This window comes from Rutilus rutilus, assembly GCF_951802725.1.
Source record: "Rutilus rutilus genome assembly, chromosome: 3".
NCBI lineage: Eukaryota > Metazoa > Chordata > Actinopteri > Cypriniformes > Leuciscidae > Rutilus > Rutilus rutilus.
This window is the reverse complement of record NC_140211.1, coordinates 59106684-59120015: the sequence shown is the minus strand read 5'-3', so window position 1 is coordinate 59120015 and position 13332 is coordinate 59106684. Positions and strand designations below refer to the sequence as shown.

General features: G+C 39.3%; 1 protein-coding gene across 5 annotated transcripts in view; it reads left to right on the top strand.

The window, feature by feature from the left end:
* The window catches only part of ank2b (ankyrin 2b, neuronal), a 106503-nt gene that overhangs the window by 31894 nt on the left and 61277 nt on the right, over window positions 1–13332 (top strand). For 3 of the 5 annotated variants that reach the window (XM_084405432.1, XM_084405429.1, XM_084405430.1), the window contains exons 7-16: window positions 1124–1147; window positions 3910–4008; window positions 5957–6055; window positions 6813–6911; window positions 7694–7891; window positions 7969–8067; window positions 8811–8909; window positions 9659–9757; window positions 10389–10586; window positions 12010–12108. In XM_084405432.1, coding sequence (XP_084261558.1) covers window positions 1124–1147; window positions 3910–4008; window positions 5957–6055; window positions 6813–6911; window positions 7694–7891; window positions 7969–8067; window positions 8811–8909; window positions 9659–9757; window positions 10389–10586; window positions 12010–12108 — 1113 coding nt within the window. The remainder of the gene's footprint in view (window positions 1–1123; window positions 1148–3909; window positions 4009–5956; window positions 6056–6812; window positions 6912–7693; window positions 7892–7968; window positions 8068–8810; window positions 8910–9658; window positions 9758–10388; window positions 10587–12009; window positions 12109–13332) is intronic. The other 2 variants (XM_084405431.1, XM_084405428.1) reach the window with 1 other exon arrangement.

Here is a 13332-nt window from a genome sequence, read left to right as displayed (position 1 = left end):
GTTTACAGAGGTATTTATTTTTCTTTAATCACGACCAGTTTTGACTGTAAGTACTGTCTTCGTTTCAGTTCAAAGAAAAAGCGTTCAGAATGTACGTATACCAGATTTAGTTTGAAAGAACCAAAATAGTCGTTCAAAGATTCAATCAAATAGAATTTTAGACATTTGACATCTTATATGCAATATGAAATGATAATAGTTATGTATAACTGTTATCAACATTGGCAAGTTTCCGTTCATACTTAATATTTTACCTATAGATGCCTGTAAATATATTTAATACTTAGTCATAAGATAGTTAAAGGTGTAATTTTGTTTTAGATGCAGCCAGTGTTGGGGAAAGTTACTTCTAAAAGTAATGCGTTACAATATTGAAAAAGTAACTAATTGCATTACTTAGTTACTTTTATGGAAAGTAAAGCGTTACATTACTTTTGCATTACTTTTTCTCACCTGGGCTGGGCTTGTTTGTTTGTTTTATAACAACAACAACAACAACAACACACATCTATTGTTGGCACACTCCTAAAGTGAAATGAACAAGCCTCAGGCTGAAGGAAATGCTATACTTATTTTGTTTGGGACACAGAAGAAGAAAGTTCAACACTCTTCAAAAAAAAAAAAAAAAAGAAAAAAAAAAGTTAATAAAGTGAGATTAAATGCATAAAGTACATTTGTATTATTCTACATATTTAAGTATTGCAGGTTTGCGTAATATTCTGAGTTTGCATTTCACTGTTTTTATTCATTTGAGTAAATGCCTGCGTTACTTGAAAAAGTAATCTGATTACTTTACTCATGTTACTTGTAATGCGTTTCCCCAAACACTGGATTCACACGAATATTGCGACTGTAAAACTACTGCGTATTTGTTACAAGGGTTTATTTATTCTGCAACCGAAAGTGTTAATAGGAGGGATCACTGAAATAACGTGATTTGAGTGGTCATGTGACCATTCGTCATCTGATGCGAGGTTAGAACAGCTTTAAGAGTGGTTTGCTCGCGTCAGGCCTCGGAGAAAAATGAAGACCTCTTGCTTTTGCATGCCGCCGCCGACTCTGAGAACATGTGTTTGAGTGAACTATAACACACCTATTTCCTTCCCTGTCTTCGCTGCAACAGATGATGGTCAATAGGACAACTGAGGTAGAGATATTTATCTAGTTCCTGATTTTCTGGAAAATAAAAAGCTTTTGATTGATTTATTGAATTCATATCTGGTCCACTTTTTGGCATGAAGAATTGAGTTTTTCTGTTCTTTAACTTCTCAGCATTTTTAGTTCTTTTGGACCTTTGCATGGCTGTCTAGTCCCATCACAGCATCATCCAGAAGCCTTTGCATATGTCATGTCACACATTTCAGTTTTATTTATTTAATAGCTTGAATGAGAATGTTTTTAAGATATATCTGGTGTCGTGATTGATTATGATGATGTTTAATTTACACATATGGAGCTGTTCTAATCAGAGATGGGCTGAAGACTCAATAGTCCAGACAGTGTCTATCCGCTCAACATCTATAATCCTCTTCATAATGAATTAATATTTCAGTCTTTACTGATAGTCGCTTTTAAGCTGCGAGGGCACTTTAACATATCAACTGTTTCAATGCAAAACTACTGCATGCTCACATGAGCTGAAATGTTCATGCTATGTAGTTTGTAAGTGCTACATGCAAATATCAAAGATATATATATAAATAAATTATGTCCATTGTCTTAAAGGGGCTATATGTAAGAATTTTCATGTATTAATCGCTTTTTTATCGCCAATGTGTGAACAGCTTTTAACGAAACTTAGAAAATGAGACGTTCCCCAACTTCCTGGGTTGTCTATGAAAGCCTGTAGACCTGAACCTGTTTTAATGTGAAGGACTTGAACGTTTTTGCCTGGATAATCTAAAGCCTCTCTTCCCTTCAACGACACGTTAAACTAATGCTTATACAATGTTCAGGAAAACACCGGAAGAGCCATTCTGTGCTGTAATGTCAGTGTCATGCAAAGAAAAGGGATTCATTCACACTATAGTCTGATCTATATTAGTCTATAGTCTCAAATATACCTTATAATCAAACTATTCGATTCCATTCAAAACGATTCTTGAGGTCGTGACTCGATTCGAAAACGATTCTCGATTTTGAATCAAATTTTGATTCGATATGTGCATAGATTTGATTGAAGTTTACTGTTTTGTGTTAGTTTTCTTATTTGACTGCGGTAGACAGTTTAATAGGTCTGGAAGAAGAAAAAAAATCCTACTGAATTAAATATGAACCTTGAAATTTATTCCGTTTTTCTTCCCATTTTAGTCGACCCAATATACACATGTCCTTTAAGCGGACTACAGTCATTACACACAGTCTTCTGTAATAAAGCAAGGCAGAAAGTGCATTTTAATTTTGATTGCATTAAAGAAGTGTGAAGCTAAAAAAAGTGTAACGCTTTAGAAAATCGATTTTTGAAATTTGTGAATCGATTCAAATCGCTAGAAGATAGAATTGCGATTCATATATGAATCGATTTTTTCCCGCTAGTATTAACAGTAAACCGCTGGTCCCATATTTCAAACTTATTTTTACCCCTAAGCGAAGAATAAAAAGATAATATATTGGGGCTTTGAATCACGTTCAGTCTCTTGTAAGAGTGCGAGAACGAGCAGTGCAGTTCGCTTAATGGCCACCGGTGTCGCCAATAACAAGCGTTTCTGAATTCTACTTATAGCCCCTATAAAGTTATGTTGAAAAATAGATTAATCAGTGCACTACACGACACTGTCCTATATTGGCTTTGCTTGCTGCCTATTGAAACACACACAAGCCTAGAGAAGCCAGTCACATGCGCATTTATTTCATTACTCTAAAGGTCAAGTGGCATGAATCTGCCTTTGACTCCCAGCATGCATTAGTGTGATTGCATTAAGCTCTTTAATAATATTGCCTGTGCTAAAATGTGTTTAGATGGATTCCAACATCCATACATCCAACAGATAATGTTCTTAAACTGTCGTAGCTTTATCAGTTATTATGTTTAGATATGATTATGCATTTTATTGATATTTAATATTGATGGAATGATTGTCATAGGCATATGAATGCTAACTGCACAATGCAATATTATAAAAGTATATTCAAAATCAAGTTTAAGATAGTGAGTCGTCTTTATAATTATGAGCGCTCTCAGATTTCTATTTGTTTATGAATTATACATACGTTTTTAATGTAAATAATCCACTGCACGGCATGCTGCATCGCATATTTGATTTTGCACCAGCTTTGAACGTGTCACACAGTCAATATATTCTTCACACTTTTGTAAATGATGTTTTCACATTAAATCGGACCGTGACTTTCAGAATGGGAAGGTAAGGCAAGAATTTCACATATTCAAACTCCTCTACAATCTTTACCTTCTTATAGTCCAGACATGATTTTATTACGGATATGATCTATATACTGCACTTTTTATGTTTCCTTTGGTGTTCTTCTTCTTTGATTATGATTATCCCTTTTTTCTTCATTGTATTAAAACAGTATGCCGTCTGAAATGTTTGTCTTTATCTCATGTTCTGGTCATCTTTAACGACTTATGAGTTCATTTATTTGTCGTTTTTGTCATATTTTTCTGTTTGCATGCCTGTGTCTAGGAGTTTGACCTCTCTTACTGTTTATATGTGTGTTTATATGTTAGTCATCAAGGTTTCTTTCCAGAAGTCTTCATACGGGCCCCTTCGAGGCACAATGAGCTCAATCAGATTCTTTAATACGTTCATGTTGAGACTGCTGCATGCTAATGCAGTCTATTAGAGCAAGATAAAGTCATGACGTGGCTCTGACGCATCGCAGGAATGTTGACGGACAGCTCATGTGTTTTGTTATGTGCCCCGCCCCCTTTTTTGATTGTTTTTGCAGAGTGGATTCACGCCGCTGCATATTGCCGCTCACTACGGAAACGTGAATGTGGCGACGCTGTTGCTCAATCGAGGCGCCGCCGTGGACTTCACTGCACGGGTCTGTCTTTAGAAACATGTTAAACATGCTAACAGTGTGCTAAATTACACAAACAACATGTTAAAACATGCACGCAATGTGTTAAATAATGCTAAAAACATGCTAGCCATGTGTGAAATCATAGAAACATGCTAAGAGCATGCTAAAACATGCACGCAATGTGTTAAATAATGCTAAAAACATGCTAGGAATGTGGTACACCATGTTAGAAACATGTTAAAAATGTGCTAAATTATGCTAGCCATGTGTGAAATCATAGAAACAGGCTTTCAAAATGTTAAATCATGCTAACAACATGCTAAAATATGCAAGTAATGTGTTAAATAATGTTAAAAACATGCTAGCCATGTGTGAAATCATAGAAACATGCTAACAGCATGCTAAAACATGCACACAATGTGTTAAATAATGCTAGAAACATGCTAGCAATGTGGTACATCATGTTAGAAACATATTAAAAATGTGCTAAATTATGCTAGCCATGTGTGAAATCATAGAAACAGGCTTTCAAAATGTTAAATAATGCTAACAAGATGCTAAAACATGCACGCAATGTGTTAAATAACGCTAAAAACATGTTAGCAATGTGTTAAATCAAGCTAAAAACATGTTAAAACACATTAACAATGTGGTGCATCATGTTAGAAACATGTTAACAATGTGCTAAATAATGCTAACCGTGTGTGAAATCATAGAAACAGGCTTTCAACATGTTAAATCATGCTAACAAAATGCTAAAACATGCAAGTAATGTGTTAATGCTAAAAACATGCTAGCCATGTGTGAAATCATGCTAAAACATGCACGCAATGTGTGAAATCATAGAAACATGCTATCAACATTCTAAAACATGCACACAATGTGTTAAAACACGTTAGCAATGTGGTACATCATGTTAGAAACATATTAACAATGTGTTAAATTATGCTAGCCATGTGTGAAATCATAGAAACAGACTTTCAAAATGCTAAATCATGCTAACAACATGCTAAAACATGCAAGTAATGTGTTAAATAATGCTAAAAACATGCTAGCAATGCATTAAATCAAGCTGACAACATGTTAAAACACATTGTGTTGGTATGTGGTATATGTGGTATATCATGTTAGAAACATTGAAACATAGAACAATATGCTAAATAATGCTAGCAACAAGTTAAAACATGCTAGCCATGTGTGAAATCATAGAAACATATCAACATGATAAATTACGCTAACAAAATGCTAAAAAATGCATGCAATGTTAAATAGTGCTAAAACATGCTAACATGCTATCAACATGCTAAATCATGCTAACAACATGCTAAAATATACAAGCAATGTGTTATCATGCTAAAAACATGTTAACAATGTGTTAAATCAAGCTAACAACATGTGCTAAATCATGATAGCAACATGTTAAAACGTGCTAGCAATGTGTTAAATCAGGCTAGTAACATGTTAAAACATGCTAGCAATGTGTTAAATTATGCTAGTAACATGTTAAACCGTGCTAGCAATGTGTTAAATCAGGCTAGTAACATGTTAAAACATGCTAGCAATGTGTTAAATTATGCTAGTAACATGTTAAAACATGCTAGCAATGTGTTAAATCAGGCTAGTAACATGTTAAAAAATGCTAACAATGTGTTAAATTATGTTAGTATCATGTTAAAACATGCTAGCAATGTGTTCAATTATGTTAGCAACATGTTATCAATGTGTGAATCATGTTAAACAGCTTATAACAGCTTATTAAACGTTAATAATGTGTGAAAATATGCTAACAACTTGCTAAAACTTCTTAGAACATGTTAGTAACATTTTATTGACTTGTTTGAGTAAAATCTTCAAACAATTTCAGTTATTTCAAACTTTCGGACAAGGCTTTGTCAAGCCAACATCAAAGTTTTTTATTTAATCGTATATAATTCGTATTTACTAAGGTTTTTTTTTTTTTTCTAAACAGAATGGGATCACGCCACTACATGTTGCATCCAAAAGAGGAAACACTAATATGGTTCTTCTGCTGTTGGACAGAGGGGCTCAGATTGATGCCAAAACAAGGGTCAGTAATAACTTTATTTTTATAGTTTTGTACATATACGCATAACCGAGGCGGTTAGCAGTCAGACATGAGAGAGGAAGAGCAGGGAAACACCGTGTGTGTGTGTGTGTGTGTTCATGTGTGTGTGTGTGTGTGTGTGTGTTTGTATGTTTGTGTGTTCGTGTGTGTGTGTGTTTGTATGTTTGTGTGTTCATGTGTGTGTGTGTGTGTGTGTGTGTGTGTGTGTGTGTGTGTGTGTGTTTGTATGTGTGTGTGTGTGTGTGTGTGTGTTTGTATGTTTGTGTGTTCGTGTGTGTGTGTGTTTGTATGTTTGTGTGTTCGTGTGTGTGTGTGTGTGTGTGTGTGTGTGTGTGTGTGTGTGTGTGTGCGTGTTCTGATTAAAGCTATGACCGGCTGTGTTGTTGTTCAGATTTTGACTGCAGTGTGGAGTCCATCTGGCTGTGTTCTGTCCCTTTCTTCTGCAGTCTCTCTCCTGCAGTATCTGATGCATCATCCCACACACACACACACACACACGCACACACGCACACACACACACACACACACACACACACTCTGCTGTTTCTGACTCCAGCAGTGCTTTTTCTGTGCTATGATCAATAATGACTGCAGAGTATACGAGACACAGGAGAGAGACTGTGGTTGAGTGTGTAAGGGTTAAGTATATGACATAGCATATGTTTGTGTGAGGTGTTTAAAGTCCCAAAGTGCTTTGTAATGAAATGACTGAAGTGACCTGAAGGTGTGTGTGTTGCAGGATGGCCTCACTCCTCTACACTGCGCAGCGAGAAGTGGACACGACACCGCAGTGGAGCTCTTGTTGGAGAGAGGAGCGCCTATGCTGGCCAGGACCAAGGTACACTTTTACATCATTTAGGTGGACTTTTACATAATCTTTTAATATAAGATCATAATAAATATAAACTCTGCAAACGAACTATACTAACTATTTTTGTACATAACTCAGTGTGAACTTGTCCGCTCAAGCGCAAGAAGACGTGAAAGAGAGCTCAGTTTAGTATTCGCACGCTGAATGTTCGGATGCTTTTTACAATTCATAAAAATGTTAGCATATACTCGCCAACGCTGATTTCTACTCGCATATGGCGCTTGGCGAGTGTTTTAGGACCTGGTTTCTTTATATTATAACGTTCCCTAACGCTTTCCAACAACAGTTTACTTTTCTCTCTTCTTAAAGTTTCAAGGTTCAAACACAAGATCAATGATACAGTGATTTCTCTCCCTGAAACTGACACACATGCGTTTTATATCTCAACTGTTTATGTTCACTAAAGACATACCCGACTATGTTTACCAGGATACTAACAGTGTGAATCTGTCGGCTCAAGCGAAAGAAGACGTGAAAGAGAGTTCAGTTTAGTGTTCGCAAGATCAATGATACAGTGATTTCTCTCCCTGAAACTGACACACATGCGTTTTATATCTCAACTGTTTATGTTCACTTAAGACATAATCAACTATGTTTACCAGGATACTCGCTATTTTTTTACATAACAGTGTGAATTTGTCGGCTCAAGCGCAAGAAGACATGAAAGAGAGTTCAGTTTAGTGTTTTCAAGATCAATGATACAGTGATTTCTCTCTTTCTTTCTTTTTCTGCCCATTCCCCCTGTGTAGAACGGTTTATCTCCGCTCCACATGGCAGCGCAGGGTGATCATGTGGAGTGTGTCAAACACCTGCTCCAGCACAAGGCGCCTGTTGATGATGTCACGCTGGACTACCTGACCGCCCTCCATGTTGCCGCCCACTGTGGACACTACCGAGTGACCAAACTACTACTGGACAAGAGAGCCAACCCGAACGCTCGAGCATTGGTACACGCGTTCTGATTACTGTGAGGCTCGTGTCCTCTGTAAAGCTTTTTATAATCTTTCACCTTGTATCTTTTCAGAACGGTTTCACTCCTCTACACATCGCCTGTAAGAAGAACAGAGTCAAAGTGATGGAGCTCTTGATCAAGTATGGAGCGTTCATTCAAGCCATCACTGAGGTACGAGCACAGAAACACACACTCCCCAGAAGAACAGCGTTTTAGCACAACGGTTTTAGTTATCGGTGTAGTTCGGTGATTTGCCAGAATCTTCATTAAGCCTGCACAGAATCAGTTTAGAAATGTTTTCTGCAGTGCTGTGGAATTACGTCTGTGCCAATAATAATGAACGTAACTTTTCAAGAAACTAATGCAAATATACTGAATAAAATATCTTTGAAACTAAAAAAAAAATTTGGGCAAGATTTTGGACTTTGTTTTTAATACCCTGCATGTTTTGCTAACTGTTTTCTCATCTTTCTTTCGCTGATCTGAACTGACAAATGCGCTTCCAGAGTTTTCATTTACGCTTCTGAACTTTTCGTTCGCCATTCTGGCACATATCTCTCGTGGGGGCGGGGCTAACAACAGTGTGTTCTCATTGGCTACTGAGTTTTTGATTGACAGCTTCTTGACCTGGAAGTGAAGACGTCAGTGTTGTGTTTACATGTGTGGATGTGAGCTATTATATTCAGTTTCAATTTATATGTTCATTAGTTCCATTATTATTGGCACAAAAGTAATTCCATACAGTTCCCTTTCGTAAGTTCATCCGCAGGTGTAATGATTGATTGACAGAAGCCCGTATAGAAACATTCCAGTCGATTGAACTCTCGTAGCGTTTTGATTCTTCAGAAAGCTATTCATCAAACGTACTGATAATTAGATAATTAGACTAATTTCTTCTCTCTCTCTCTCTCTAGTCTGGTCTCACACCGATCCATGTGGCGGCTTTCATGGGTCACCTCAACATCGTTCTTCTGCTACTGCAGAACGGAGCTTCCCCTGATGTCAGCAACATCGTGAGTAAACACTGAGCCGGTCATGTGACCTTAATATTAGTTTTCTATATAGGCAGGAACTCAGCACTCCACACGAGTAGAATCAGCTTGTAATAGAGTTTACTGTTTGCATGTTGTTAACCTAACAGCTCAATCCTCTAATAAACATTAAGAGCCAGATTTACTCACAGCTTGCGCCAGCTACTGTCAGGATTTACTGAAGAAATAAGCGCTGAAAGGCGAGGACAGGGTTATTTAAGCAGATGATCTTATTGCAAATGCATTTGTAGGAGTTTCCCTTTCAGACGCAGTATTTATAGGAGAAGAGTGTTTAAATGAATCACGCAAGGTGATTTACTAAGGTTTGCACTCGTCAGTTTACTGGTGTTTGCACCGTTATTTACAGCCCAAAACCAGAAGCTAATTTGAGCTGCTCTTGGGAGATTGTGTTGGTCATTATGGAAATCATTTCCTACATCTGTTCATTAATGTGTGTGTCGTCAGTAGATCATACTCAGAACTTTACACTCCCATCTGCGCTTTTCCCTGTTTAGTAAATCTGGCCCTAAATGCAAAGTACACACAGATATTAGGTAAATTAATACATTTTTAAATAATAATAAAGTAAATAAAACTCAATGCATCAGTTTACTGAAAGAAATTTAAGTTTGATGCAAAGCATTCTAGTAATGCCTTTATAAGTGAAGGGTATTTTATTATATTCAGCCATTACATATATTCAAAACAAAGATTTGTGTTTTCTGTGCCAGCGTGGAGAGACGGCTTTGCACATGGCGGCTCGAGCTGGACAGATGGAAGTTGTTCGCTGTCTGCTGAGGAATGGAGCGATGGTGGACGCCAGAGCAAGGGTAAGACCAAGGCATGCTTCAACACTGCATGTGTTCACTTAATATAGAGAGAGTGCAATCCTTCTGTCATATTACAGGGGTGGAGTTACCAGTATAGGTGTTACATCTGCATTACAGTGTCATGAGAAGCTTTTAAAGGAGTCGTTCACTTCAGAATTAACATTTCCTGATAATTTACTCTCCCCCACGTCATCCAAGATATTCACGTCTTTCTTTCTTCAGACGAAAAGAAAAGGTTTTTGATGAAAATATTCCAGGATTTTTCTCCATATAGTGACTTCAATGGGGTCCAACGGGTTGAAGGTCCAGATGTCAGTTTCAGTTACGTCTAGTTTGATCTTGCCACTGAAACTGCTCTCTCTGCGGAAGCTTTGCGTTTAAAGAGCTAATAAAATATTTTGACTCTATATACATAAGTATAATTGTTCACTCATGTGGCAAGTAATGTACATCCAGCTGGTTGTTATCTCAGAATAAACCCCCTTCAGGCTGATGAAGACCTGATCCTGATCACCCTGTCGGGTTTATTCTGAGATAACAACCGGCTGGATGTACATCATCCCGAACATGTACTCAAACTTTACCTAAGCTTTTTTGAAAGCAGAAAATCTGATCCCATCTCACCCGTCAGGAGGATCAGACTCCGCTACACATCGCGTCTCGTCTGGGAAAGACTGAGATCGTGCAGCTGCTCCTGCAACACATGGCTCATCCCGACGCGGCGACCTCGAACGGTTACACCCCGCTTCACATCGCGGCGCGCGAGGGCCATCTGGACGTCACTACGGTGCTGTTGGAGGCCGGCGCTTCACACTCTCTAGCCACAAAGGTCAGTTCATGCAAGATTTAACTGGAGAAAAGACCACTGTAGACACCTTACACAATCTGCTAAATGTCTTCTAGGAAACATGTAAATATCTATCTATAGTTCTATCTGGAGTTCTATCTATCTATCTATCTGAGCATCAATGAATGATTGCATCTTTTGGAATAGTTGTGTGTTGAGTCCCTTTCTCGTCCCTAAGCATGAAGAGATTTGTCAGGGATGTGGGTGAGGAATGAAGCGAGGACTCAATTGCAGGGAAATTAAGGCTTTTATTAATAATAAAAATAAAACAAAATACAAACAAAAACTACCCTGATGACTTGACTTGGAATAAACAAGGGTAAACATACGACAACGATCCAGCACAGGACTGAAAACACAAGGAGAATAAATAGGGAGCAAACAAGGCAGATAATGAGGGAGGACAGGTGGGGCAAATGAATCAATAATCAGGAAACAAGATGAGTGGGGTTAGACAATCGACAGGAGACATTAGACAATGTTTTGTGTGAACAGTGTTCGCATTAGCTGTGTGTTCATGTCTCCTTCGGTGTGAGTACATGGCTTGTGATTTGTTTTACTGGCCATGTGCTCACACCGAAGGAGACATGAACACACAGCTAATGCGAACACTGTTCACACAAAACATGACAACATGAAAGCACACAGCCAGTGTAAAACAAGCTGTGTGCTACACAACACAAGACAAAACAAGACATGAAAGCACGCGGCCGATGTAAACATGAACCGCGTGCCACACAGAACACACCAACACACACGGACAGAAGAGCGTATGATCCGAGCGAACTCGAAACCTCACGCTCACACGACAAGACAGAGCGCAGGAGAATGAGCGAAAGCTCATCCTGAGCGCTAACGACAGAATACAAACACGCAGAGCATGAATGTCCGAATCCCGACAGAGAACCAAAACCAAACTAGACCGACGTGCCGGGATCCAAACACCACGGCCCGCACATGAATCAAGGCACACAGACAAGAGAGCGAACGGCTCGAGAACGCTAGAAGCCGCGCGCCCACACAAAGACATGACAAAACAGTGTTAGGGCTCTGTCATAAAACCAAGAAATACACCAGACAGAAGTGACAGAACCCTGACAAGATTGATCTTAAAATTACAGTCACTGTTGGGTCAAATATGTAGAAGATGCTGGAAGACCAAAGAATCTGCAGGATTTATTCGAAAGAACAGTGGGCAGTTTAACTCTTTCCATGCCAGCGTTTTAAACCATCCAGAATATTTTGTTGCAAATTTGTTTGTAAAAGAAAGTTATTGCCCATACGTTTGGAATAATGTCAAAATTGCACATTTGTATGGTGTATAATGAAATGTACAGCCAGTTAGATTAGCGTGTTTGACGAGGATTAGTTGATTTATCTGTGTTCTGCATTTAAACATCTACAGAAAGGGTTCACGCCTTTACATGTGGCGTCAAAATACGGCAGCCTGGATGTGGCCAAACTCCTCCTGCAGCGACGGGCTCCACCGGACTCTTCTGGCAAGGTAGACTGAACCCGCAATCACTTTTAACCCTCATCCTTCACTCGCGTTCTGTTACACATCCTTCACTCGCGTTCTGTTACACATCCTTCACTCGCGTTCTGTTACACATCCTTCACTCGCGTTCTGTAACACGTCCTTCACTCGCGTTCTGGAACACATCCTTCACTCGCGTTCTGTTACACGTCCTTCACTCGCGTTCTGTAACACGTCCTTCACTCGCGTTCTGGAACACATCCTTCACTCGCGTTCTGTTACACATCCTTCACTCGCGTTCTGGAACACATCCTTCACTCGCGTTCTGTTACACATCCTTCACTCGCGTTCTGTTACACATCCTTCACTCGCGTTCTGTTACACATCCTTCACTCGCGTTCTGTTACACATCCTTCACTCGCGTTCTGTTACACATCCTTCACTCGCGTTCTGTTACACATCCTTCACTCGCGTTCTGTTACACATCCTTCACTCGCGTTCTGTTACACATCCTTCACTCGCGTTCTGTTACACCTCCTTCACTCGCGTTCTGTTACACATCCTTCACTCACGTTCTGGAACACATCCTTCACTAGCGTTCTGTTACACATCCTTCACTCGTGTTCTGGAACACATCCTTCACTAGCGTTCTGTTACACCTCCTTCACTCGCGTTCTGTTACACCTCCTTCACTCGCGTTCTGTTACACATCCTTCACTCGCGTTCTGTTACACATCCTTCACTCGCGTTCTGTTACACATCCTTCACTCGCGTTCTGTTACACATCCTTCACTCGCGTTCTGTTACACATCCTTCACTCGCGTTCTGTTACACATCCTTCACTCGCGTTCTGTTACACATCCTTCACTCGCGTTCTGTTACACCTCCTTCACTCACGTTCTGTTACACATCCTTCACTCACGTTCTGGAACACATCCTTCACTAGCGTTCTGTTACACATCCTTCACTCGTGTTCTGGAACACATCCTTCACTAGCGTTCTGTTACACCTCCTTCACTCGCGTTCTGTTACACCTCCTTCACTCGCGTTCTGTTACACATCCTTCACTCGCGTTCTGTTACACATCCTTCACTCGCGTTCTGTTACACATCCTTCACTCGCGTTCTGTTACACATCCTTCACTCGCGTTCTGTTACACATCCTTCACTCGCGTTCTGTTACACATCCTTCACTCGCGTTCTGGAACACATCCTTCACTCGCGTTCTGGAACACATCCTTCACTCGCGTTC